Raw genomic sequence first — 27,884 nt, forward strand, 5'->3', positions numbered from 1 at the left:
ATGAAAGCGTCTGCTAAATGAATAAATGTAAATGTAAATGAAAGAGGAAGAACAAGAACAGAAAAAGAGAACAAGACTGAAGAAGACTTATATCCTCAACTGCAAATAAAATACATCTTTTGATGTAACTAATTAACTCTTAATTTCTATGAATACGATTAGTAGAGGTTTAGCTTTATTGAGTGTTGTTTCATTTAACGTTTCATTTGAAGTCACCATTATGGTGATTAGTGTTCCATTTGGTTGGGTACCATGACTTTGATTAATATTAATTTAATTATATTTCTGCCTGTGCAGCAGTGTTGTACCAATTAAGAGGATTAAATAGGGTGTAATTAAGTAAATTTGACCACTTGTAACATTGAGATGAATGAGTGGCTTAATTATTTGCTGCCATCCTAATTGTAATAAGTGAATGTGAGTCAGATTGTAGTGTTGAATCTAGAGGTCTGCGCGGGACTGTTTTTTAAGTCCCGCTCCCGCCCGCTCCCGCTGGGGTTATATCCCGCACCCACCCGTTCCCGCTATATATACACTATTTGTTCACCCGCTGTCTGCTTAGAATAATTTTCTTCCCGACCCGACCATCCCGCTTAATATAGATCTCCCAGAATTTCACATGTACATTTTCACAGAGAAAATAAAAATGTAGTCTGCACAAACATTTTTTTATTATTATTTTATTCGCCTTGTCAATATACAAAATGTAACATTTTGCTGCAGACAGTAGGGGAAAAAATGTCGCAGCGAAAAAAAAATGAAGTGTAGGCTATTATTTTTATTCGTATTATCAAAATTCGTAACATTTTGCTGTCAACACAGGAAAAGTGTCAGAGAAAGAAAGAAAATATGACATGTCATTAAGCAAAATATGTAGGCCTTAACCGAACAATATTGTAGGGCAGACTGTAGCCTATACCGGGTGGTCGATAAGATTAAGATTAGGTAAAGCGAAGATATGCTGTTCTGAAAGAACGTCGGCGTCGGGAACGTGATATTGAATGACCGACCGCTCCCGTTCAAATTACACCAGAGTTACCGACCGCTACCGTTTTTTAGTCGGAAATTTAATCCCGCGGCGCAAAATATCTGGTCGGGTCCCACGGGTCCCGCGGGACAGCCGCGGTAATGCAGACCTCTAGTTGAATCTATGCTCATTGTAGGAATACAATTTGTGCTAATATGGTGTAACTACAGTGATGAAATACTGTTGTGATTAGTGTTTTTGGAATTTTCAAACCATGCTTCATGAAGCTTCACAACCTTTGTGAATCTTTTTTTTTTTTTTTAAACCAGTGATTTAGAGCATTTATCATGCTGTCAAAGTCACATCATTTCAGGAAATGAGGATATGTTATGTCATAACTATTTTCGAAACATTTAGAAATTTCAATGGTTTACCGCTAGGGGGGGGAGATCTCTTGTGAACCCATGATATTAACTTTTATAAATTTGTAGATATTTTTAATGACACATTTGTTCAATAATAAATAAGAGTTTAATTAAATGCTGTCTTTTTGGCCTGATTAACCAAGCTATTCATTAAACAAGTCTTACAATTGAACAAAATAACATATTAAACAGACACTCCATTTAATGGTATTAGATGATTTGTTAATTGTATTTAATAGATTATGATTTGATACAGTTGCATTTGATACAGTTACTGTTTTGACTAGCAGGCATCATCAGTGCGTTTCGAAACAATGACATTTTGTGAGTTTCGAAAAACTTAATTGCTCACATCACTACTTATGAAGAAGTGTGAATACACTGCTTCTGAAGGATTTAACATTTCACCAGATTTTTGCTTAGACATCAGCACTTGTCATACAATACCTAACATTGTTTGAAGTCAAACATTTTCAAATCAAAAGAACCATGCCACATTGCATGCTGGTACCCAGCATGCACTGCGGCATGAATATTTTTTTTTATTGTCACCATTGCCAAATTTTGATGTCTATGTGTGACAGTTAAAATTTTCCCATACAAAATAATTTTCAGAGACAGTATTTGCTTATCGTAGTACTACAACACTATTTATTAACAAAACTAGTGAATTTGATGAAGTCTACATGCTTTACTCTTCTTCTTTGCCACAGTGCAAACAAATGTGTTTGTTTAAACACTGTTGCAATGACTGGACTAATAATAATTCAACATAAATCAATGTCGAAGTGCCCTACTGAAGGACACACTGATCATCATATTTTAAATGTTTCAAACTAACTGTAACTGGAGTTAAACCTCTAACTCTAAACGACTTGTACATCCAAACTTGCTTTTAGTAAGTGTCATCTCATCACTTAATGGCCAATCATCACTTGTAAAGTAAACCTAATTGATTTGTTAACTGCCTGGATAATTCAACATTTAACACTACAAAGAGATGATCCTACACTGCTTTTTAATACCTGTGGGTGAGGCTCATACCATTGGTGTACAGTACATTTAACACAGCTGATTTTGCTGTGCATAAATCCTGAAAACCTAAGATTAATTCACACAAGATAAAGATTGAACAGTGTGAAACATGGAAAAAGGTAACCCAAAGATGAACAATTTTAAGTATGAAAAGCCCTACAGATTACTTGTTTGGCTTCCACTTTAACCACCCATGTTTCTGTCTCACTATTAGAGATTCTTTGCCCTGCTCAACTTCAGCTTGACAACGGGCAGTTCTGGCCAAGGAAACAGTGGTTCAAGTTTGGAGAAAAACAGACCTTTTCATGTCATGAAGGATTTGATTTAATTGGATCTGCTGAGCGGAACTGCACTCAGTGGGGTGGATGGACTGGTGCAACACCAGTGTGTGATGACCAGTGTAAGCATTTATATTCCTTTGTTTCCAAACAAATGCAGAACATACAAATGAAGTTGTGATTTTTTTCTCTTACTTTCTTTTATAATATGCTACTCCCTCATATTCTTAATTGAAACATTATATTTACATGGTTTATAATTTTGCAAGATGGTCTACTAGAATAGTTTTACTTGAGTTAATGTTAAAAAAAAATATCTTAATTTCTTTTTACTACCTTTGTTTGAGGACGAGCCAAATTAGCAGCACGTGTAAATTATGCAAATGTGCTACATGGTGATGTAGCCACATCATGTAAATAATGGCTGTACTACAAACGAGGAATTTGTGCAGATGTTTTCTGTTAGAGATTAGGGGGCCGTTTACACAACACAGTTTCAACTAAAAGCTGAAAACTTTTTATGCGTATTGGCTGTTCATTTATACGAAAATGGCCTTTTGTAAGGTAAGGTACTCGTGTGTGTGCGGGTTGCGGGAGAATAAAACGAATCGCGGGACTCCCTCAAAATTGAAATATATATATATATATATATATATATATATAAAGAAAAAAATCTGAAAACAATTACATTGTTATTCATCTGTTTCACAAAAGCAACAAGAGCAACTAAAACGAAAATAAAAACAGTTACAGGCAGAGTTTATACAGTATTTATAACATTCATTATGCATTATAATATTGCGTTACTCCCTAAAAAAGTAACTAATTGCTTTACTTAGTTACTTTTTTAGAAAAGTAATGTGTTACATTACTTCTGTGTTAATTTTTATTTTATTTTTACCTTTAAAAATAAATAAAAATAATATATATATAAATGTGAAGTAAATGTAAAGACATTTAAATGTAAAGTAAATGTAAAGACCCTTTCACACCAAAAGTGAAATATTAACCCTCAGGCTGAAGGAAATGCTAATTCATGCGTGTATAGTAGAGGGCGCCACTCAGACAAACCTCTCAGCTGCTGTTCTGGATAACGGAAGAATAGGATGCAGGAGAAAAAAAGTTTAACACTTCTTTTAGCAATAAAAAACAACCAAAACTATAGTCATTTTTGCTTATGGTTTAACTGAATCATCGAAGGTCAGAAGCAAGTACATTGGTCAATAAAGTGAGATTAAATGCATAAAAATGTATGCTTTATTTAACATATTTATTATTGGAGGTTTGCATAGTATTCTGACTCTGCATTTCACTGATTTTATTCATTTTAAGGAATATTTAATCTTTTTTGTGTGCAAGTGAGATGAGTAGGCCTACATGCATGCTCACATTTAGTCTCTAGAACTACAATAACCATCATGTTTACACACACACACACACACACACACACACACACACCGACCCACCCACCACCTCTGCACTTCGATTTGTCTCAATATGGGGACAAAAGAGCTGTCAGTCAATACATGGCAAAACAAAGTACCTTGTGTTACTTATTTGAAAAAGTAACTCATATATTTTGTTGTAAATTTTAAAAGTAATGTGTTACATTACTAGTTACTTGAAAAGTAATCTGATTACGTAACTCAAGTTACTTGTAATGAGTTACCCCCCCTTGTAATGAGTTAACTGTAAAGTTGCGGTTGAAACATAGGAGGAAGCAGGATCCACGTGCAGCACACTTTATTTAAACAAACTCAAAACTTGACAAAGACAGACTCAGACTCGGGAACAGGACTCGGGAACAGGACTCGGGAACAGGACTCGGGAACAGGACTCGGGAACAGGACTCGGGAACAGGACTCGGGAACAGGACTCGGGAACAGGACTCGGGAACAGGACTCGGGAACAGGACAACCAACAAACAACATCAAGAGCTCACAAAGACTGAATAAGACACAGGGCTTAAATACACAGGCAAACAAGCTAAATAAGATAACAAGGGGGCGTTGCTAATTAGAAACACCTGGGGAGACTAATAAACAAGAAAAACATGGACAACAAGGACAACAAAACATGGCACAGGACAGGAAATGACAAAAGTCCACACAAGACAAGGGGAACACAAGACAGGATTCATAACAGTAACATATATTTTTGCGGGAGTGGGCGGAAGCGGGACAGAATCCCTCAGAAGCGGGACTGAAAATTTTGTTTCATGCAGGTCTCTATTTCAAAGTGCAAGTTTTCAAAGAATTTCTAAAACCGTGACGTCATGCTCATGCATGTTACGTGTTCAGTCTATAGGCGTGTAGCATTTCTTTACAAAGTGACATCGCCAACTACTGGACTGGCATGCATAATAAATACATTTAAATAGGTTTCATTTGTGATTTTTCATCATTATTGAACAATGCATCATTTACCAAAAAATGCATAGTATATAAATGATAAATATATGTATCATGTGTTTCTTATTCCAGCTGAGGACTGCAAAAACCCAGGGGCTCCTCCAGGGGCCTTACGTTCAGGAGAACGCTTCCGCATTGGAGACCGAGTGCGGTATCTGTGTCAGTTAGGTCTGGATTTGCTCGGCCCCTCTGAAAGGCAATGTTTGGATTCAAGGGAATGGAGTGGGGCAGAACCACGCTGCTATGGTCAGTCAAGGACACAGACATTTATTTACACAGTGTAGTGGGACTGCGGTGTATTCCAGAAAGCAGGTTATGTGACAAGGGTTTAAGGGTAAGTAAGAGGATAACCTCAACTTTCGGATCCAAAAACGGAGTTAACTTTCAGGGTAAGTTGCCATTGCAACCTACTCTCTCAACATAACCTGCTCCGGAGCAGCTCATGATCCAGGGTTAGTTTACTTCAGAGGGTTTCAGGGTTAGTTTACTTCAGAGGGGTTCAGGGTTAGTTTACTTCAGAGGGTTTCAGGGTTAGTTTACTTCAGAGGGGTTCAGGGTTAGTTTACTTCAGAGGGGTTCAGGGTTAGTTTACTTCAGAGGGTTTCAGGGTTAGTTTACTTCAGAGGGGTTCAGGGTTAGTTTACTTCAGAGGGTTTCAGGGTTAGTTTACTTCAGAGGGGTTCAGGGTTAGTTTACTTCAGAGCTGTTCAGGGTTAGTTTACTTCAGAGGGTTTCAGGGTTAGTTTACTTCAGAGGGGTTCAGGGTTAGTTTACTTCAGAGGGGTTCAGGGTTAGTTTACTTCAGAGGGTTTCAGGGTTAGTTTACTTCAGAGGGGTTCAGGGTTAGTTTACTTCAGAGGGTTTCAGGGTTAGTTTACTTCAGAGGGGTTCAGGGTTAGTTTACTTCAGAGGGTTTCAGGGTTAGTTTACTTCAGAGGGGTTCAGGGTTAGTTTACTTCAGAGCTGTTCAGGGTTAGTTTACTTCAGAGGGTTTCAGGGTTAGTTTACTTCAGAGGGGTTCAGGGTTAGTTTACTTCAGAGGGGTTCAGGGTTAGTTTACTTCAGAGGGTTTCAGGGTTAGTTTACTTCAGAGGGGTTCAGGGTTAGTTTACTTCAGAGGGGTTCAGGGTTAGTTTACTTCAGAGGGGTTCAGGGTTAGTTTACTTCAGAGGGTTTCAGGGTTAGTTTACTTCAGAGGGGTTCAGGGTTAGTTTACTTCAGAGCTGTTCAGGGTTAGTTTACTTCAGAGGGTTTCAGGGTTAGTTTACTTCAGAGGGTTTCAGGGTTAGTTTACTTCAGAGGGTTTCAGGGTTAGTTTACTTCAGAGGGGTTCAGGGTTAGTTTACTTCAGCGCATGCGTGCCCTATTGATGAGGCTCCAGTGGGCATGACAGATTGCACACAATACAGTATTATATATATATATAATATTGGTATATATATTATAGGTATATTGATATATAAAGCGTTATTAAAACAAGGTAATGTTATTTAAAAAAAAAAAAATATATATATAGCTATATAATTCTCATCTCATACATCATTGATCTGCATTCAGACGTTTTTTTTGTTTTTGTTTTGTTTGTTTTTTTGCAACAGGACGTTTTCTATGCTATAATGTATTTCTATAATACAACCCCATTTCCAGAAAAGTTGGGACATTTTGTAAAATGCAATAAAAATCAGAATCTGTGATTTGTTAATTTCGCTTGAACCTTTTTTTTTAACTGACAAAAGGTCAAAGAAAAGTTTTCCAATGTTTCCACTGAACAACATAATTGTATTTTGTTAATATAAACTAATTTCACTACACAAAAGTTGGGACAGAGGCAAAATAAAAGTGAAAACATTAATCAAGACAGAGTAAATGTGTGCTGCGGTCAGATGAGTCCATATTTCAGCTTGTTTTGGGGAAAAACAGACATTGACTTCTCAGTCCCGAAGACGAAAGGGATCAATCAGACTTTCATCAGTGACAGATGCAAAAGCAAACATATGTCATGGTACGGAGATGCATCAGTGTAAACGGCATGGGTGACTTGCATTTGTGTGAAGGTACCACTGACATGGAGGCATATATTGGGATTGTACAGACATAAACTGCCATGAAGAAGACATTTTTCCTGGGAAGAAAGACAATGCCAGGCCTCATTCTGCACATGCTAAAACTGAGTGGTTTCTAGACACTCTGCACCATAGAAGAGATGTGCCTGAGGGCCTGCCTGCAGTCCAGATATGTCTCTTATTGAAAATGTATGACCTATCATGAAAAGGAGAATCAGGCAACGATGACCACAAACTGTTGAGCAGTTGTCTTGTGAAAATATATTACACTTGCAAAACTGCAACAGTTACTATCCTCAATCCGTAAATGGTTAAAAAGTGTAATTAAAAGCTAAGGTGATGTGACACAGTGGTAAACATGCCTCTGTCCCAACATTTGTGGAGTGTGTTGCGGCCATCAAATTCAAAACTTGTTTATATTTACAGTTCATTTGTCAGTTAAATAAAGGTTCAAGAGAATTAACAAATCACAGATTCTTGATTTTAGTAGCACAAAATGTCCCAACTATTCTGTAAATGGGGTTGTAAAAGACATATATGATATGATATATGATATGTTATCTTTCAAGCAACGTGGAAGCAAAATTACTGTATTTAGTTTAATCTGTCTTTCTTTTTATTATATAATTAGCATCAAACAAACGATATAGTTCTTTTTCACAGTGATTAAAGATTATTAAATTAAAAGATTGAAAAATTATTGCACAACCACCAACACTCTAAAAAATACTCAGTTGTTTTAACCCAATTTGGGTCAAATATGGACAAACCCAAACATGTGGTTAAAAATGTAATTTACAAATTTAACCCAATGGCTGGGTTTGTCCATAGTTGACCCAAATTTGAGTTGAAACAACCCAGCATTTTTTTAGAGTGAAATAGGTGGCGATATGCATGTAAATGTAAATTGATAAGTATGTAAATCAGCATTTAAAGAAGAAGAAAGTAGTAGTAAGACATGCTTATTCTTAGCATCCATTTCCATGGTGACTCGTTGATTCATCGCTCTGTTGAGAATGTCTGGTGTGTTAACCATGAACATACTCTTACTTACACCCAGATGCGTTTTTAGAACCAGCATACCTCGAGTAAGCAAGGTTTGGTTTAATCAACCGAGAGTTCAGGGTATGTTTGACAGTAAGATAACCTTGCTTTCTGGAATGCACCCCTGATTCAATGTAAACATTCAATTCTTTTTTTTTTAGCCCAGTACTCATTTGATCAACCAGATACCGTTGCTCAGGCCTTTGGAGGATCTCTGACCGCAGTTATGGATGTGTCACACCCTAACTTTAAAAAGAAAGGTGAAAACAGAACTTTTTGAAAACATAATTTTCTTGTACACAAGTAAGGAACATTAACCTTTACTACATTTTTTTTATTGCACAATCACTAGGGCAAAATTTGGGTAGGACTGTCAGGGTTGAAGAAGGTCGGCTGAATGTCTTCATCCTCATGGACACATCAGGAAGCATTTCAAAGGAGAATTTTCAGGCAGCAAAAACTGCCATTATTGAACTTGTCCGTAAGGTTTGTATTTCTATAACTTGGAAAAAATTAAAAGGCAAAGCAAATTACAAAATTACAAAAATGTATTAAAAATGTTTTTACAATTACAAAAAGCTGTCAATTAAACATATTTAAAATAAAATGTTTAACTCATTTAATAGGAATGTGTTCTCTAAAACAACTAGATGCAGATGGCCAAAGACCACAGGCTCGTACCATAATGGTAGTTGAACAAACTTAGGGTTAGAGGAATAGTTAGAGTTGACAAAACTCAGGCTTTATGCTGACTTCACATGCTATTGGAATTATCGTAAATATGAGTTTCCTAGTCAGGAATTGGACATGAATGCCCTCTGAAGTCGTACTACTGGGAAACTGAGATCATTTTGATATCTGAGTTTCCGAGTTGGGCAGGCAATTCTTTATTATTTTTTCCCACAACAGCTACATCGTCTTGTCTTGACGATAAGTTAGTGCATACTAACATTTATGAATAATCATTTAAAGCGTATTGTAGGTTTCATACATAGCAAAAAAAAAAAAAGAAGCATTTACTGACTGAAATTCCAGCAAGCTGATTATCTAGATGTTGCAGTGATTGTTGGTTGGCGCAGTGAATATAGTTGTCAGTGAATGGGATGCATTTTATTAAAACTTAAATATCTTCAAAAAAAATTGACTTCAATAAGATTTCACCAATAAATAGACAAGAATACATCGGGTGTCCTCTGTGATTCCTATTCTTTCAGACAACAAAGCATATGAATGCGATGGGAATACCCATTTATAGTCACCACTCAACAGACTGCTTTGTATGGTTGTGGTTTTCTATAAAATAAATAGTAACATAAACATGAATATACATTATAATAATGATAAATTACAACAATTAAACATATTAGCAATAATACAGCACAATAAAATAAGATTAATGATTAAATTAAATTAAATTAAATTAAATTAAATTACCAATTCTAAAGCATAAAACAGCCATCATGTGTTTGAATCAAAATAAATTCTTGTGCAAAAATAAATTGCTGTGCAATTTTGTTCATCTTCCAGCTGGATAGCTATGAAGTCCACATGAAGTTTGAGATAATCTCATATGCCAGTGAGCCCAAAGAAATAGTGTCCATTACAAGCTTCGAGAGTCAAGATGTGCAGTATATCTTGAGGAAATTAGAGGAGTTTAGCGACGAAAGTATGTTCATTGTACAAATGTTTGTTTTTAAAATTTTACTACATCTTTATTGTAGCTTTCTAACTCCAGTTTCCAGTTTGATGTAATTCATTTAAATTTCATTTCAGGCCATGGAAGTAAGAGAGGCACCAATCTGTATAAAGCCCTAGAAAGGGTGTACAGTCAGCTTGCTTTCCTCAGGGAGACCAAAAGAAATCAGTTCAATGAGACTCAGAACGTCGTTATCATTTCAACTGATGGTAAGACTGACCAATATGAGAAGAGTAAGGCTAAAGGGTGGCTTCACTTTTGTGTCTGACCTGGGACATTGACATTCACACACACAAACTGTATACACACACATATACACACATTTCTGTAGATGCGGCAGTCTATGGCAGTGCTTCTCTAGGATGACATAGTAAAATGCAGTAATGGGGGTCTACAAGGACCAGGGCTCATACATTTGTCAGCTACATACTGTGTCAACAAGGATGCCTCTTTTCAGAAAAATAACCATTTCATTCAAATGTAAGAAATGTACGCCTCACAAGGAATAACAATCAGTTTTATAATGGTCATTTTTCTGAAATGAATCATCCTCAATGATGTATGTGACTGACAAATGTGACCTCTGGAGGGCACGGGGGGATGCTGCGACACCGCTGGCAAAACCAGCAATGCAGGTTTGAGAGGTGGCGCCTCGACAAATCTTTAGAGGATCACGACTTGCTTTACAGCACGACGTCACATACATCAACAACATATGAAGCAGCCCCTCCGGAAGACACTAGCACGCATTTCAGACATGAATCATGGTAGGGTCGACGAAGAAAATGAAGAAAGCGCAGTCGGAAGAGTGCAGAGACGGCTCTGCATGAGTGATATTTACGACAGTAATGTTAAATACAAGTAATCCACGGCGACTCTAGGGGGCGCTGTTTTAGAAAAAATGGAAACGGCATAGTGTGCCTTTAAAGCTGCACTGTGTGATTTTTAGCTGCATTTAGTGGTGAGGTTGTGAATTGCACCCAACAGAAGTTACAGTGGCCGACAGGAAATTATGTCGTCGTCTGAGACAGTTAATCAATGAGGTTTCTTTACAAAGATACATTAAGAAATTAGGTTGACTTAATTACTCAGTAAAACGATATGTTATTGCGAATATTATTGTTACTTGTTCATCATTATGTCAGTGTTTTATTCGCTGACTTTAAGCTAGCGTCTTTGCATGAAGAACAACACAGTGACGAAACACGTTTGTCCGTTTAGGGCTCCTGTAGAAACATGTCGATGTAAGGCGACCCGCGTGTGTGTATATAGAAATGGCTTATTCTAAGGTAATAAAAACATTATTATAACGGCTCATTAAGTAAGGTCTTTATACACTCTGTGTACTATATGTACTATAACATTACATATTTAACTACTGTACAAGCCCTCAATATTCCTAAATATAAGCTCATCATTATTGCAGATACTGTATGTTAAAAAAGTAATAACAGGCATTTTAAGCTCAAAGGTTGTGAATAATTCTGAAGCTCATTTATTGATGTACTAATTTTGCTTTTGTTTTTGTGTATATCCAGGCCACTCAAATATGGGACCCAACCCACAAAACATGTTAGCTAAGATCCGGAACTTATTCGGCTACAAACCCAGCAGTGTAGACCACACACATGAGGAGCTCCTGGGTTCGTCTCCTAAAAGTTTACATGTCTTACCCTATCAGACTCATTTTGATATTAACCCTGTTTTTCCTCTCATGTAATAATTGCTCAAATTTCAGTTTATTTCGAATCATTATAACTGGACAAATATCCTGTTGTCTGAGGATGGGTGTGTTTTTCAGTCCCACTCCCACAAAATTCTGTCCAGCTCCCATCCACTTCTCCAAAAGTTTGTTAGAATTTGTCCGCTCATGTCATCAGCACAACAGCGCACGTTATGAGTGAAGTGATCAGTCTCTTAAAGGGCCCACCACACAATAATGTGATGCATGCAAATACATAGTTTTGGCCATTACACCACCCAGAAAAACCAACATGTACAGGACATGGATATTCATTTCTGCTCCCGTAGGATTCTGTCTTACTCCAGAGCCATATGCTATTCTTTTTCAAAAACTCTGGGTTCATGGAAGAGACACTCAACCTGTGACATTGACACAATGAAAATATTAGACCCTGAAGCACAAAAAAGCTCAAAATTAACAAGTTTTATCCTACAATTAAAATGTACAGATGCTAACATTGGTTTCTGTGATGTGTAACACAAACAAGTTTAGGGTTTCATGTCCATTCATGTCCACCTTTACCCTACCATTTTTATTTCACTTTGATGTGTAGCATTTCCCTACGCATACCACAGTAGGTTAGTAGTAATATTTTACATGCACAAATTTTCATCAATCTGAATTAATAGAATCCAATTTCTATTTCTGTTTATAACAACTCTAAACTTCACATTTCGCAATCCGATTCACATTTGCATTCACATGTGCATTTATATATCCTTAACAAAACTTCAGCACAAACGCATTTGCCACATCTTAGTATAATTGTTGTTTTTGACTTGAAGACATGCCTGAAAGGAAAGCTGAAAGCTGTCAGAAGAGGGATTTTTTTTAGCAAAAAAACATTTCAGTCTCCTTAACTGACCAATTTGTAAGATGTAAATAAATATATGCCTGTTTGTAAGACGTAAAAATTATTTAAATATTGATATTATTATAGAAGTGCTCTGGTAAACATGCTGTGCATGTGTGCAAGCTATTCTTGAATCCGATTGAGAAGATTATTTAAGGATTACACCACCGAAAATCGAAATTTCATTCGGATCGATATTAATCATAACAGGTGATTACGTGACGGCTTTTCAATCAGATTGAGCAATTGGCAGATTGGATCACATTGTGAAATAAGTGTATTTCTCCAAACACGTTGGACACAATTATTGGCACTCCTAGATTATTTTTATTTTTTTTATGAGTAAAATATCTCTGAAGTATATTCCCATTAATATTTACATTTTTGCAACACCAGGGTGACTATGAGCATGAAATTGTCTAGCTATGACATCTTGTTTCACAGAGTTTACATATGAGGAAACACAAAGGCCAAATTCCCTTAATCATCCATCACAATGAGTAAAACCAAAGAATATAGTTCTGATGTGCATCAAAAGATTGTTGAGCTTCACGAAATAGAAAGTGGCTGTAAGAAAATAGCTCATCGCTCATCAAAAAACAAACTCCAGCATATTCAGTTGTCAGACACGACTGGAACTTCAAAAGTGACCAGATTCTATGGTCAAATGAAACTGAAAAAATAGTTTTTTGGAAGCAAACCCACCAGATGGGTTTGGTGAAAACAGGAATAAAATGTACCCCATGTCCACAGTTAAATATAAATATAAATATAAATATACTGTTGGATCTTTTGAGGGCCAATTTTTGTTACAAAATTTTTTTTTGCTGGAGGTCCTGGACATCTTGTTCAGAATGATACATGGTATCATGGATTCTAGCAAATACCAACAGATAAAAAAAATCTAAACCTAAAAGCCTCTGCTGGAAATCTTATAACGGGCCGTGGTTGGATATTTGATCAGGATAATAATCCAAAATAAACATCAACACAAAACTGTGTCACTGAGCAGAATATGAAGCTTCAGCCATAACCATCCCAATCCCATGACCTGATCACTATAGAAAATGAGTGGGGTGAACGGAAGAGTAGAAACAACAACATGGAGCCGGGAATCTGAAGGATCTGGAGAGATTCTTTATGGAGGAGCTGTTATCTTGGCAAAAGAATGTTACATAAAATAAAAAGGTTTATTGGCAACAATAAAAGGTTGCCAATAATTATAGCCAACTTGTTTTGGAGAAAATAATTTACTTCATAATATGATTTACTCCTCACTTTCAATTCTTTTCCTGCAATGAAATGTTAGATTTTTGCTAATTGTTTTAATGAAAGATCAAAAGGATAAACAATGCAGATTTATTTTTACAGCCATATTTGATCATATTTACCAGGGGTGCCAATAATTCTGACCACAAATGTAAGTAGTGTAAGCAAGCCAGTTTATCATACATTATTTCCTTGTGGGTCTATTTTGTGTAGCAGTGTGGTTGTGAAGGCCTTGATCCAAGGTGTCAAAAAAATACAGCCTAATGATTTTTTTCTTAGTTTCACCAGTTGTGTGCATTTATATGTTTCACAGACGTGTATGTGTTTGCTGTCAAAGGAGAAGTTAACAAGAAAGATCTCACAAGCATTGCCTCTTCCAAGAAAGATGAGCTGCATTTTTTTATTTTAAAGGACTATAAACATCTGGGATCTGTGTTCAACCGAATGATCAGTAAGTAATCAGATACCAGAGAACCTCTAGGGTCCCACAGTTGAAATCGTTGTCCAGAGACTCTGAACAATTAATCTGTTTATTTTCAGTTTCAATCTGAATATCTTTCTCCAGATATATTGTTTCAAAGTAGCTTTACTAATAATAGTGTCTTACTGTACAAATCAGGTGATTCTGCTGTGACTAAGTGTGGAGTGGCACAAGAGCAAGAGGAAGAGAAGTCTGAAACTTACACCAGACCTTGGCATGTCAATGTTCTTTGGGTTGGTAAATTCATATCAAGAGTTTAACAATTTAATAAAAAACTTCTATAAAAGCACTGCTTTGAGATGGTAGATCATATTTTACCTTTTTTTTTTTTTTTTTTCATCCAGGGAGCTAAAACATGCAGAGGGACTCTAGTGACTAAGAGCATGGTATTGACAGCTGCACACTGCTTAATAAAGGTGAATACAGATGAATCTGTATCAATTGCCAGTTCTGCTGACATAACAGTTCACCATGGTAAGAATTGTTGCTTTTGTCAACAATGTTATGGAATAATGTTATGGACTCATGCTACTCAGAGAAAATCTCTTATAAAGTCAACTAAAAATCAAAGCCAAATCGAAGAAAGTTTCTGAAAGAATATATTTTTATTATTATTATTATATGCAGCGATGAATTAGACCAGAAACAGTAAATTGGGTCAATTGAATTTATGTTGATTTTATCCTGTCATGCACAGACGCTAAACTACATGTACTTTGCTTCAATTCTCTTACAAAGGTAATGGTGATGTTAAAGCCATGGAGTTGATTCTTCATCCTCTGTTTAATGTGAAAGGCCTAAAGCACAAGAATGTAAATGAGTTTTATGATTACGACATTGCTCTGGTTAGGATGAGAGAAAACATTACGATATCTTTGAAGGCAAGGTAAGATTCAACTACCCTTTCCCTTGGAAATATATTCTGGTGTTTTTTTTGTTTTGTTTTGTTTTTTATCTTATGTGCTATAAATAAATAAATAAATAGTGCTTATAAACTAGGGTGACCATACGTCCTGTTTAACCAGGACATGTTTGGCCAGGATTTCGAGATCGCCCAAAATGCCCAGGATTCGGCTTTTGCTTTCTACAGTCACCATTCATTATGTTTACATTATTACATTATTTGACACTGACACGTACGTGCCAGCTTTGCAGGTCATGCATTCTGCTTCACACGGATCCCGATCGAGACGAAAACACAGGAATTTTCTTAGCAATGCTAAAACGCACATCAACCGATCACTTGTTTAGCGTTCATGTAAACACTACATTCAGATTCACCAATCGGAATTAATTCAGTCCTACTGAATCAAAAGGTGTGCATGTAAACAAAATGAATGGCGACAATAAAGCAAAAGCCGTATCCCGGATATTTTGGGCGATCTCGAAACCCCGGCCGGACATGTCCTGGAATATGGTCACCCTATTATAAACGGCTGTTGAGATGGTATTCTCAGTTGAAACGGAGTAAAGACTTGTATTCAATATGTCACGGCTTAACAAGCAGACTGCTTTGGAGTTCTGTCTTGCCAGTTAATGCATTACATCTATACCTTTCTACACAGGCCCATTTGTTTACCTTGTACCAAATCATCAAACCGGGCTCTCAGAATGGATCCAGACTCTACATGTGACGAGCACAGTGAGTATTTATGAAATTCAATTAATATATTGTTATGAAGATTTATAGTGAATAACATCAAAGTTCAAAACATACTCAAACTCATAATCTTTAGCTAAAAGATAAAAAAAATTATTCTATGATGAAATGAATGTTTGTGTGCATGACCAGAGAGATCCCTGCTCCACCTGGAAGAGACTCCGGCTCACTTCATCAGACAGGGAACTCGTCGATCAGACACCCACATACATAGTGGTGCAAAGGTGAGTGCTGTCCTTACAAAATTACAACACTTTAATATGTGTTGTACCTTTATTAGATAATGCAGTGTATATGAGTCAGAAAACAACAGGGAGGAGGAGAGGTCATCCGAGTTATATATGCATTATACACTCACCGGCCACCTCATTAAGTACACTTTGCTAGTACTGGGTTGGACCCGTTTTTTCCTTCAGAACTTAATTCTTTGTTGCATAGATTCAACAAGATGCTGGAAACATTCCTCAGAGATTTTGGTCCATATTGACATGATCACATCACACAGTTGCTGATTTGTCGGCTGCAAATCCATGATGCAAATCTTCCGTTTCAGCACATGCCAAAAGGACTCTTTTTCAAGATTTTCAAGAAACCAGTTTCCCTCACACCACAGCCTGAACCGTTGATACAAGGCAGGATGAATCTATGCTTTCATGTTGTTGACACCAAATTCTGACCCTACCATCTAAATGTTGCAGCAGAAATCGAGACTAGCAGACCAGGCAACGGTTTTCCAATCTTCCATTCTTAGGTTTTATTGAGACGGTGTGAATTGTAGCTTCAGTTTCCTGTTCTCATCTGGCACCAGTTTGTCTTCTGCTGCTTTAGTCCATCTGCTTCAAGGTTCCACGTGTTGTGCACTCAGAGAGGATCTTCTGCAGACCTTGCTTGTAACAAGTGGTTATTTGAGTTACTATTGTAACTCAAATCAGTCAGGCCATTCACCTCTGACCTCTGGCATCAACAAAGCATTTTCACCCACAGAACTGCTGCTCACTATTTTCTCTCTCTGTAAACCCTAGAGATGGTTGTGCATAAAAATCCCAGTAGATCAGCAGTTTCTGAAATACTCAGATCAGCCCGTCTGGCACCAACAACCATGCCACGTTCAAAGTCTCAGCACCAGGTCAGCAGGAGATTATACACTCACCTAAAGGATTATTAGGAACACCATACTAATACTGTGTTTAACCCCCTTTCGCCTTCAGAACTGCCTTAATTCTACGTGTCAATGATTCAACAAGGTGCTGAAAGCATTCTTTAGAAATGTTGGCCCATATTGATAGGATAGCATCTTGCAGTTGATGGAGATTTGTGGGATGCACATCCAGGGCACAAAGCTCCCGTTCCACCACATCCCAAAGATGCTCTATTGGGTTGAGATCTGGTGACTGTGGGGGCCATTTTAGTACAGTGAACTCATTGTCATGTTCAAGAATCCAATTTGAAATGATTCGAGCTTTGTGACATGGTGCATTATCCTGCTGGATGTAGCCATCAGAGGATGGGTACATGGTGGTCAAAAAGGGATGGACATGGTCAGAAACAATGCTCAGGTAGGCCGTGGCATTTAAACGATGCCCAATTGGCTCTAAGGGGCCTAAAGTGTGCCAAGAAAACATCCCCCACACCATTACACCACCACCACCAGCCTGCACAGTGGTAACAAGGCATGATGGATCCATGTTCTCATTCTGTTTACGCCAAATTCTGACTCTACCATCTGAATGTCTCAGCAGAAATCGAGACTCATCAGACCAGGCAACATTTTTCCAGTCTTCAACTGTCCAATTTTGGTGAGCTCGTGCAAATTGTAGCCTTTTTTTCCTATTTGTAGTGGAGATGAGTGTTACCCGGTGGGGTCTTCTGCTGTTGTAGCCCATCCGCCTCAAGGTTGTGCGTGTTGTGGCTTCACAAATGCTTTGCTGCATACCTCGGTTGTAACGAGTGGTTATTTCAGTCAAAGTTGCTCTTCTATCAGCTTGAATCAGTCGGCCCATTCTCCTCTGACCTCTAGCATCAACAAGGCATTTTCGCCCACAGGACTGCCGCATACTGGATTTTTTTCCAGTTTTCACACCATTCTTTGTAAACCCTAGAAATGGTTGTGCGTGAAAATCCCAGTAACTGAGCAGATTGTGAAATACTCAGACCGGCCTGTCTGGCACCAACAACCATGCCACGCTCAAAATTGCTTAAATCACCTTTCTTTCTTACCATTCTGACATTCAGTTTGGAGTTCAGGAGATTGTCTTGACCAGGACCACACCCCTAAATGCATTGAAGCAACTGCCATGTGATTGGTTGATTAGATAATTGCATTAATGAGAAATTGAACAGGTGTTCCTAATAATCCTTTAGGTGAGTGTAGTTTCAGTGAGGTTAGGAGCGGGTTAGGCATTTAACAGCTCTGAAACTGCTTGCCTGGTGCTGCAAGTCAGAAAAGGCTGTCATGTATGGCTCTGCAGATGATGTATCTTAGAGCGGCAGCACAGAATACAACCGTGGCCAAAAGTTTGCTAGTGACATAAACTTTGTGCTTCGCAAAGTTTGCTGCTTCATTATTCATAGATCATTTTTTCGTTTTAAAGGCTTGTATTGGCAAAAACATTCAACATATGCAAAGAATGTGTTGACCCTTCTTCTTCGTAACCTCTGCAATTCGCTCTGGTGTGCTGAATATCATCTTCTAGGCCAAATCCTGACTTATGGTGATCCATTCTTACATTATTAGTGCTTGAAGTTGAAGTGTACTTCTACTTGTCCAGTCACCTTCTGAGGATTGACCACAAGTTCTCTATGTGTTACAATCTCCCCTTTTTACGTCTAGGTGTTAAGGGAAAATGTAACAAAGAGATGAGAGAGACCATGGGGAACTTCTCATCTCCAGCCCCAGCTCAGGAAAGAACACTGCCAACCAAAGGTCAAGCTGAAGCGTAATTTATTAAAACAGGGAAAAAAAGGGAAAAAAAGCTTCAGGAGGGCGCAAGGCCAAAATAATAAACAAAAAGATTCTAACTAAATTTTAATCTTCTAAATGACCTATAACAAAAAGAAAATTAAAAGAAAAACAGCAAAACTTCCCTGTCTCCCTCTCACTCAGAAAAACAGGAGAAAAAGATAAATTACAAAGAAAAATGGCACCCACCTCTTTACAGGTTTCCAAATAACTCAACTAACAAAAGACTTAACAACTTGAACTGTCAGCACAAAACAAGGTATACCAGTGCACGTTCTTAGCAAAAACTAGTGATGGCAATTTCAAAACACTGCTTCATGAAGCTTTGAAGCCCTTCACGAATCTTTTGACGAATCAGTGGTCCGGAGTGTGTATCAAACTGCCAGAGTCACGTGATTTCAGTAAACGAGGCTTCATTACGTCACAACTGTTTCGAAACACTTTGAAATTTCAATGGTTCACCACTGGGGGCGATGAACTCTGTCAACCCATTAATATGAGTCACTGAGAACAAATGAACAAGTGTCTGTGGGTTTTACCTGATCTCTGATCAGTTTTATACATTTGTAGATGTTTTAATTAGACATTAGTATAATTAAAATGAATAATGGTAGTTAATAGTCTTATTGGTGTCACGGAATGGTAAATTAGTGAAGCAAGGATTAATGTGCGGGAAAAGAAGGATTTTAATAAGTAATAAAAATAAAACAAAACTACAAACAAAACCTCCCCGTGGGGGAAAGCAAGACAGGCATCTGGTATGAAACAGGAAACACGAGGGAACATAGAAAAAGAACCAGCACTGGACTGCAAACACAGGGAGACTAAATAGGGAAGCAAACAAAAGAGGGTAACAAGGAAAGCAGTTGGGGCAAATTAATCAATAATCAAGTAACAAGTTGGAGGGGCTAGACAATTGACAGGAGAGCACATGGCACAAGGAAATACATGACAAGCCATGTGCTCACAACAAACCAGACTATACACAAACACATGACAAACCGGGAATGCCAGGGGCCTGTACCATGAAGGTAGCTGAACAAACTCGGGGTTACAGGATTAGTTTTGAATTGACAAAACCAAACCGATGCAATCAGGCTTTATTGGTACCATGATGCAGCTCATCAACTTTCTCTGTCAACTCAGGCTTTGATCCTTAAGCTATGATTACTCCACGCGCGCGCTTAATGTGTAAGTTAAACAAATACGTTCTATATTTATGTAAAATTATGTATATGTATGTGTAGCCTATATGTGTACTATACCCTATAGCCTATTTTTATAATATATAAAAAATGTACATGTATGTACTAAGAAAGATTAATATTCCTTGATTTTTAGATGCAACCCCAACTCCAAATGTTCTTGGCAACAGATAAAGACAAAATATAAAAATAATAATTCAAAGTGGTGAGTATTTACCACAACCTTTTATTACTTTTGTGAACATTTTATCACAAACACTTGTTTGCAGCGAACAGAAATAAAGAGTTAAATTCAGAAAACCAGAATACACTGGCGGAGGAGTTGGCTCTCAGTAGGCAATAAGGGATGGCCGATTATGGATGGGATTACAGGTGCTGTACAATCTGACCCTGGTGCTGGCTCCTCTAAGCAAGTAACACTGGGTACATGTGCAATACATTACTACTTTTAAGTTTTAAATATGGCTGACTGTATGTTCTGCAGGGAAATACAGTGTCCCTGTTGAAGCCAGCACACATACACAGTCTCGCACACAGAGGTCAGTATGCAGCAGACAGAACACCAAACATAACCTGCTTTACAACAGTTATGCTTTACATTGGCCTATTTTTATTTATTAGGGTGGAGGAAATGAAGACACTCTGTCTGTGTGTTCTCAGACAGTTGCTGATGTGAATGCACTGGGCTTTTTATTATGGCAAACATTTGAATGTGTGGCATAAAAAAGGGACTGGCCCTTACACATCTCTTTTATTGTAGGATTTTTCAAAACCTGCCCCAGAAACTGAGGCCTCTACCTCAATGGGCTTCAGAAGAAATGTGTAAGGATTTAAAACCCTTGACATAAATTAGTCAGTCCTGTGTTTGTAGGAAGTCAAGGAACTTTTTGTGATTTGATGAGCCTCCAGAAAACTTGTAATGATCATGTTTGTGGTGGAATTATGTTTCAGGTGGAAACAGACTCAGTCAGGGCCCTGTACAAAAGGAGACTTGAACTAGACTGTTCACTATGAGCTGACTGTGAGCTGAGGAAAAATAAAATTGGAGATCAAACAGCTGAATAAAACTGATCTCAGTATGTGAACTTATTTAACCAAGTAACACTTTAGTATTAATATTTATTAATGAAACTTTCTCTTGCTCTCTTTCTCCCTCTCACCCCACAAAACCAATAAAACAGTTTGAGACTTATCTGCAGTTTCAATGTGCTTTTATTAAGTGTAATATTGTATGGTGATTGCATCTACATCTGCACCAGCTGGGTGGTCAAGTGTGATGGGGTCAGTTTCATCGGGGAGAAGCTGGTTTTGTGGTGTTTCTCGCTCCTTTCTACTGGTGGCTATATTGTGCAGAATGGCACATGCAGCCACTATCTGTGATGCCCGCTCTGGTGACTCTTAAGGGCCGAACACAGTTGAAATGTGCCTTTAGGATGCCAAAGGTCATCTCTATCTTCACTCTGGTTTTACTGAGGGCCACATTGTGTGAGGTGCTGTGGCCCTGTCTGAGGGTCATGATAGGGGTTATTGTGTAGGTTTTTCTGTCTCAGTTCAAATTAACAGTTTTGTACTGTACCAAATTTAACTTGCTTTCCTCAAAGCGCTGACACAACACAGACTCATGGAAAATTTGTGAGTCAAGCACTGGAGCCAGGCCATTTAGCATCCAAACTTGTGATCATACGTTCATGACCACAAGTCGTCAGCAGATGAAATGTTTAGTAGATCATTGTTATATCTGTTAATGTTACTAATTTAAAGATTCATCTCACAGAAAATAATCATCTCACAAATTCACATCTCTACCTGAAGTGATAGGATTTCCAATTAACATCTGCCTCATGTTCCCCTAGAGCAGTGGAGACTGGAGCAATAGACTAGGGAATACTATCATAAGATTAACAGAATAATAATGAAGATTTAAAATAATTCTTAACATGTATTATATTGTATAGTACATTTGTGAAATGTGCTTTTTGGAAAAAAAAGAAAAAAAAAAGTGTTCATGTGATGTTCAAGCTTCTGTGCGTCACCCACCGTGCAAGTATGTACCACTTGCAAAAAAACACAAACGCAATACAATTTGCGGTACAGTAAGTGCATGAATTCGACGTGTTAAATTATTTATGTGCGGCTCAAGAAGTTCGCAAAGATAAGACATTCCTTCCGCGGAAAAGCTGTATCTTTCATACAAGTAACTATCAAGAAAGGCAAGGGGATTTTGTCAGGCTAAAAACTCTTTCTTTACAAAGTGCTCGTCTAACAATTTGCGCTGAGATGTCCACTGGATTTGGAAGAAAAGGTGAAGTCATTGCAACAGACACTTGGAATAAGTTACGTCACCTATATGTTTCTTTGCTCTCAGCTGATTGGTCAAACTTCAGTCTGAGATCTCGAATCCAGAACATAACCTGCTCCGGAGCAGGTTAGCCGTGCAGCGTAAGATACCATGGCAACGAACACCGATTAAAGCCAAGCTACTTTCATAGTACCTAAAACCCAGGGTTGGCGGAAACTAAACTGAAACATAGCTGGCTAGCCACCTAATCCGGCTTCATGGTACAGGCCCCAGAGCTCTGTCACCAACCCAAGATGTAACCCAAACAGAACTGACAGAACTCTGACAATTGGCCTGTTTAACTGAGCTATTCATAGAACAAACAAAACAAACCCTGACAATTGATAAAAGAACATAGACACTTGATAATCTTATTAGATGATTAGATAATTGCAGTTGAAAGATTTTACTTTCAATAAAAAAAATTGCAATAGATTTGTAAAAGGTGTTTTTATGCATGTTTGGCCCTGGTTTTTGTTGCATTTACACTGTTCTGACCACTAGGGGTCACCGTGGAGATGGGTGTCAGATTCTTTCGAAGCCTTAACATAATTCGGCACATTTGCTTCAACTGTTTCAGTGTTTCACTAAACCTCAATCTGCCCAACACCAGCAAAAACCAATACAATACCTTCAATTCAATTAACAGTTAATATTAACTAATTTACAGAAGAAAAAAGAAAAGAAAAAAACATTGGCAAATGATCTGGGGCAGAAGAGAAGAAGTCCACATGGGGAGGGGAAAAACCTCCAAATCTCTGCTTGCTGTGTGTCTTTAGTGTGCTTTTAGTGCTGGCCCTCTTCTTGCAGGAACCAATGAATGCCAGATGATCATCAGTAAATGAGGTACAGGTGTCTACAATCAGCACCTGAAGAGCATCAGCATAGAGAGAAAATAGAGAGGGAAAAACACAAAAGCAACAATACACAAAAATACATAGCAATGACCTTAACATATGCACAAGAGAAAAACAATACGTCCTTAGACGTAACATTTGGGATGAATATCCAGGGAGTTGCCAGGATCTCTGAGCCACTTCATTATCACTTTTGCCTTGTGACATGCTCCTCCATCATGCTGGAAAATGCACAGATCATCACCAAATTTCTGTCATTGGGAGAAGTTTCTCTTGCAGGACGTTTTGATACCATTCTTTATTAAACAGCGTTTTTGGGCAGAATTGTGAAAGCGCCCACTCCCTCAGATGAAAAGCAACCCAACACATGGATGGCCTAAGGATTTTTCATTGGTGGAACGACACGGGACTCATGGTAACGTTCACCTTTTCTTCTCCAGACAATCTATTTTCCAGATGTCCCAAACAAAGTGAGCTTCATCTGAGAAAAAAACTTTGCACTAGTCTTCTGCTGTCCAAACCTTGTACCTCCTGCATAATTTCAGTCTGTTCTTGATGTTTGTCATGGAGAGAAGTGGCTTCTTTGCTGCTCTTCTGGACACCAGGCCGTGACACTGGTGGTGACACGATTCCGTAGCCATTTACTCTTTCTGGACACTCTGGGACATCCTGAAACATTCTTCACTACAGTCGAACCTCTCTCCTTGAAGTTCTCAATGATCCGGTAAATGGTTCTTTCAGGTGCAATATTCTTTGCAGCAATTTCCTTGCATGTGAGGCCATATTGATGCAAAGCGATGATGGCTACAAGTCTTTCTTTTGGAGGGAACCATTGCTAACACAAGAACACAATGATTGGAAGCACTTCTTTCCTTCCTTTAATGCAATCAGTTTGCTCTCATAATTCAATCAGAATGATAGACTGATATTTACCTGACTTGTACACGTTCACACTTTCTCATGAGCTATTGATATGATTAGTGAAATGATGTTAGATGCCAGGGCCAAAGAAACAAACCGACATATTTTTGGGTTTTTGTGATAAAGTGAAGCTTTTTGCAGTTATTTAAAATGCATCTGATCCCTCCGCACAATAATCTAGAAACAATGTGCATCAAAACAGCAAAAACTGAAGCAGCAAACTTCAGCTTTGCAGTGATTTCTTTGCACAGAATTTGTCACTGCCTAATCTTTTGGCCACAGCTGTACATAAACCAACAATTAAAACAGGAAGCCAGGAAGAACACATCCTTTGTGAATAGACTTGTAGGACTGAAGGACATTGATAGACTAAAATGGAAAAAAACAAACAATAATTCACTTGTAATGTGATTACTTGTGATCCATTTGATTAATTAATCAGTGTATCCTATAATTTAGTCGATTATGTATATCATAATATAAAACTTTCTTCCACAGAGAGGTGAATGCTTAAAGAAAGCAAGATCCACCTTCCCTGCAAACAGCAGCGCATCACTGTCAGAAGTGATAACAGACAGGTTCATGTGCACTGGAGGAACAGAGACAATCAGACATGAAATGACTTGCAAAGGTTTGATTGAAGAAAATTTTATATATATCTTCATATCTACACACTGAGATGACACATAATGAGTGCAATTCTTTGCAGGGGATTCTGGAGGAGCTCTCTTTCTGCGTAAGAGGATGCGATATTTTCAAGTGAGTGCTTTGTAGTTTATTTTCAAATTTCTTTCGCCTTGATAAAGAGAGATCCCGAGGTGGAAGTTAAAGTGCACAGCACTTTTTTTTTAAAACACAACAGTTTTTTTTTTTTTTTTGTCTTAATAATACTTATACTTGAGTCAAAATAATGTAAGATAATATTAAGTGTTTTTAAAGAATATGACTTGATATCACTGGCAAATAATAAGACATTTCTAGGATGAATTTCCACTTCATATTCAAATACTTCCAATATTCATATTACAATATACACAATATTTATCACCAGGATAAGTGAATTAGAGAGATCAATGTCCATAAGTGTGAATATGTACAGTAGTGGCAAAAAGTGATGTCTGGAGTGGATATTTGTTTTTAATGACCCTACAAGTTTGTTTAAACCATCAAAATATGAGGAAAATATATATATTTGTTTTATTTTTTAAATACGAGGGAAGAGCAAATAACTAAACTTTAAGGTATTTATCTGACAAAAGTTTTTGACAAAAAAGTCAAACTACAGCTACGGGTTTATTTTGATATGCAAAAAAAAAAAAAAAAAATGCATAGAAAAACAAAAAGCTCATGGGGAAAAGCTTACACTGACTACAACATAATCAATTATTAATATTTCTTTGGTTCTCACTTGTTTTTGCATGCGTTCATAATTTCTTTGTATGACAGCCTGGCAAGAAATTGTTATATTTTGAATAAGTAATTACTGTGTAACTACTAAAAAAATATGTTCTATATAGTATGAATGTGTGTAGTATGAATGTAATCCAGACTGACTTCATCCGCCATGTTGTCATTATCATGTGACCTACCAGCGTCAGTTGCGTCGTTTTACTGCCACTCATAAATCTTCTCCTGTGGCCTCAATCTCACCGGAAGTAGTAGGTCATCAGGGTACTTTTTGCCTAATCTTTTATGAGTACTGTGAATTCGGACATAGGCTACTTCTTTTGTCAAATACTATTTTTTGCCTACTCTATAGAAGGGAAGTATGCTATTTTCTGTGCACTAGTATGCTAACCCTAACTCTAAGCACTGTTTTTTCTCATCATTACTGTTCAGTACAGGCGTCTTCTTGCAGCATATCTTTGTGTGACAGAGGAAACTCTGTTTTGATTCTTTTGCACATTTTCTAAGCTCTTCATGAGTGTCAGCTAGAAAAATACCATCATATGCACATACATACGATGAGCGCATTAAGCCCAGCACACAGCATTGTTTTGAATGTTTTGCTTTTATGACACGCAAAATGTCATAAAAGCTGTTCCTTTTTGTTTTGTCTTCAAGTTCGGCGTTAAAAATGACAGTGTGAACGCTAAGAGAACCAGGACTAAATGTATAATTTTCTTTTTTTTTTGTCCAGACCAAAAGTTCCAAGAGAACCAAACTACAATTGCGAACAAACCCTAAAACTAAACAGGGGTGCGTTTCCTGAAAGCATCGTTAGCCAACTATGGTCGCAAGTTCTGTCGTTATCAGCATAGTTCAACGAGTCTGTGTTTCCCGAAACCATATTTCCGACACACACTAGGAAACGGCATCGCAAAGTTGTGTGTTTGGAACGACCACTCTCAACCTGTGGCAAGAAGCAGAGTTTCTTATTTACATGATATGTGGACTTAACTTAATAAATCCTTATCTTGAGCAAAATAAGCAAGCTGACATTCAGTATGTATAGATTTTATTTCGAATATATACAAATGTAATTTTCATCTTTTAGTTTGCCGAGATTTAAAGCGTCGTTTTTGAAGAGTGAGCATGTACATGCTCTAGTAGTACGTAAGAACTATGATTGAATCTGGAAATAACTAAGCAAAATAACTAGAGACATAGTTCTCAGATGTAATTTATAGCAAAACTTTTAGCATTAATTCGATCTCAAACGGATTAATTAAAAGAAGTTATTACTGAACAACAAATTTGCAACAATACGGTTTCGGGAAACAGTCGTGACTAGCAAGCTGATTTCTTCAACGATGCATCATACTATGTTAAGTTAAGCAGCGAGTTACATCGTTGTTCAGGAAACACACCCCAGAGCAAAACTCTTGACTTCTCAAAGCATTTGACTTCTGTTATTCTCCCACAGGTGGCAGTCATTAGCTGGGGCACTAAGCAGACATGTGACTCAAAGACCGCTGTCAGAGATAACCGGCCTCTAGACGCCCGGGACTTCCACATCAGTGTGTTCACAGTGATGCCCTGGCTCAAGCAGCACCTTTACAAGGAGCTGGAATTTCGTCCTTAGCATAGCGGAGCCGACTGAAACACAGGAATGCATAAGAAACTATGCAGATCTGACAGATTCCTGAATGTTTTCAGAGTGCATGGTCTGTGAGTGAGCTGACATTGCAGACATGATTTTGTCAAATGATTGTATCGGTTCAAGATAAATAAAAACAGATTATTATCTCATTTATGATGACTTTTTTTTATTTTATATAATAGGTAAATGGTTGAAAGGGGACAATACTAATTTAATGTTCTGTCGGGACCATTACCATTAAAGATGATTGATATTTAGCATAGAGTTTGGGTTGGTGGTATAGATCTGTTCTGGGCAAGAGCTCCCAGTCCATCAATGCAGTGTAGAATGGATAAGAGCAGCGATTAAACCCCCTGCTAAACAACCCAAACAACAAAGTATTACAGATATCATTAGTGCTATTGATGACAATAATGTAATGGCATTAAGGAATGTCAGAGGCCAAGTACTGACTGCAGACAAGAGGAAGAGCTGGGGATGGTGAAGGGTAATAGTTCCTGAGCAACACAATGAAGCCAATGAAGAATAACTGAAAAGGTAACTTAAATAGGAATGTTGTGATATGCGTTGTATTCCTATAGGTAGACGTGGATCAGCTGAGCACCAGCTGATGCTATACGCGATTTATTAAACTG

At 37.6% G+C, this 27,884-nt stretch overlaps 1 protein-coding gene across 1 annotated transcript in view; it reads left to right on the forward strand.

The window, feature by feature from the left end:
• The window catches only part of LOC311091076 (complement C2), a 34,272-nt gene extending 6,872 nt beyond the window's left edge, over nt 1-27,400 (forward strand). The window contains exons 4-19 of the mRNA XM_084126815.1: nt 2,642-2,827; nt 5,189-5,362; nt 8,385-8,483; nt 8,576-8,709; nt 9,751-9,889; nt 9,997-10,128; nt 11,458-11,562; nt 14,099-14,236; nt 14,405-14,499; nt 14,611-14,740; nt 15,005-15,152; nt 15,832-15,908; nt 16,059-16,150; nt 24,705-24,837; nt 24,916-24,965; nt 27,073-27,400. Of these exons, the coding sequence (XP_083982941.1) occupies nt 2,642-2,827; nt 5,189-5,362; nt 8,385-8,483; nt 8,576-8,709; nt 9,751-9,889; nt 9,997-10,128; nt 11,458-11,562; nt 14,099-14,236; nt 14,405-14,499; nt 14,611-14,740; nt 15,005-15,152; nt 15,832-15,908; nt 16,059-16,150; nt 24,705-24,837; nt 24,916-24,965; nt 27,073-27,231 (1,991 nt within the window). The 3' untranslated portion in view covers nt 27,232-27,400. The remainder of the gene's footprint in view (nt 1-2,641; nt 2,828-5,188; nt 5,363-8,384; nt 8,484-8,575; nt 8,710-9,750; nt 9,890-9,996; nt 10,129-11,457; nt 11,563-14,098; nt 14,237-14,404; nt 14,500-14,610; nt 14,741-15,004; nt 15,153-15,831; nt 15,909-16,058; nt 16,151-24,704; nt 24,838-24,915; nt 24,966-27,072) is intronic.
• The last annotated feature ends 484 nt before the right edge of the window (nt 27,401-27,884 follow it).

The sequence above is a fragment of the Abramis brama genome, assembly GCF_963993115.1.
Source record: "Abramis brama genome assembly, chromosome: 10".
NCBI lineage: Eukaryota > Metazoa > Chordata > Actinopteri > Cypriniformes > Leuciscidae > Abramis > Abramis brama.